General features: G+C 53.5%; 1 protein-coding gene across 1 annotated transcript in view; it reads right to left on the bottom strand.

The window, feature by feature from the left end:
- The window catches only part of GDF5 (growth differentiation factor 5), a 4,614-nt gene extending 3,859 nt beyond the window's left edge, over positions 1-755 (bottom strand). The window contains exon 1 of the mRNA XM_015564509.1: positions 8-755. Coding sequence (XP_015419995.1) covers positions 8-418 — 411 coding nt within the window. The 5' untranslated portion in view covers positions 419-755. The remainder of the gene's footprint in view (positions 1-7) is intronic.
- Between the last annotated feature and the right edge of the window lie 222 nt (positions 756-977).

The raw sequence follows: 977 nt of genomic DNA, 5'->3' as shown, positions 1-977 counted from the left end.
TGGGGACAGCTCCTGCCTTTGGGGAGACCTTACCCCCAGGAAGCTGTCCTTTTGGGGTCACAGTCCGCGTTGCAGCCTGCCTTGTCTGGGGAGGGTGTCCTGGCTTGGGTTCAGGGCCACCCGATCTGGGGGCCAGCTTTTTGGGTTCATCCTTCTTGGGCTGTGTCAGGCCTCCTGCCTGCCCGGTGCCCCCCTTTGCCCTGGCATTGGTGGCTCCCCCTCCAGAGCTGTGACCCCCTGGCCTGAATATATTCCGGGCCAGAGGGGGCCTCTCTTTGGCTTCTGCTTTGGCCAATCCTGGCCTGGTCCCCTGGGGTCTCTGGCCCAAGTCAGGGGCCCCCACAACAGTGCAGATAAATTCCAGGTCCAGCCAAGCCAGGTGCCAAAGCAAAAAAGTGAGGAATTTGGAGAGTCTCATCCTCTGGCCAGCCGCTGAATGACACCAAAGAGAACGGCGGCAGCAGCGAAGGTGCCTCTGGTTTGGCAGGAAAAACCATGAAAGGAGTGGACCCTCAAAAGCAGCGGCAGCAGCAGTAGCAGCAGCAGGAAAGGCCTTCTCCTCAGTCTGAGACTCTTTAAGTCTGCCGGGCGTGTGTTTGTATCCAGTCCCATAGTGGAAATGCTCTCGTATCCAGACGTGCACCGTCTCCAGTCAGCAGCTGAAAATAACTCGTTCTTGAAAGGAGAAAGCCGACCGCCCCCTTTCTCCTGCACAACTGACTGAGGGCTTGAAGGAGGCTTGTATAAGGCTGAGGGATTTTTCCAAGAAGGAAGAATGGCGTAATGTGTCCTGTGTGCTCCAGTTTTTTTTTTTTTTTTAAGTTTTGAATCCTTTCCAGTGAAAATACTTCACACACACACACACACACACACACACACACGCCTGCAGGTGCTCAGAAAAATCTTTTACAAACCTGAACTCAGGAATTGGAAACGGAATTTCAACCCAAACCAATTTAATTACTCTCTGATGTCAT

This window comes from Myotis davidii, unplaced genomic scaffold, assembly GCF_000327345.1.
Source record: "Myotis davidii unplaced genomic scaffold, ASM32734v1 scaffold38, whole genome shotgun sequence".
Classification (NCBI taxonomy): domain Eukaryota; kingdom Metazoa; phylum Chordata; class Mammalia; order Chiroptera; family Vespertilionidae; genus Myotis; species Myotis davidii.
This window is presented reverse-complemented; position numbering and strand designations above follow the sequence as displayed.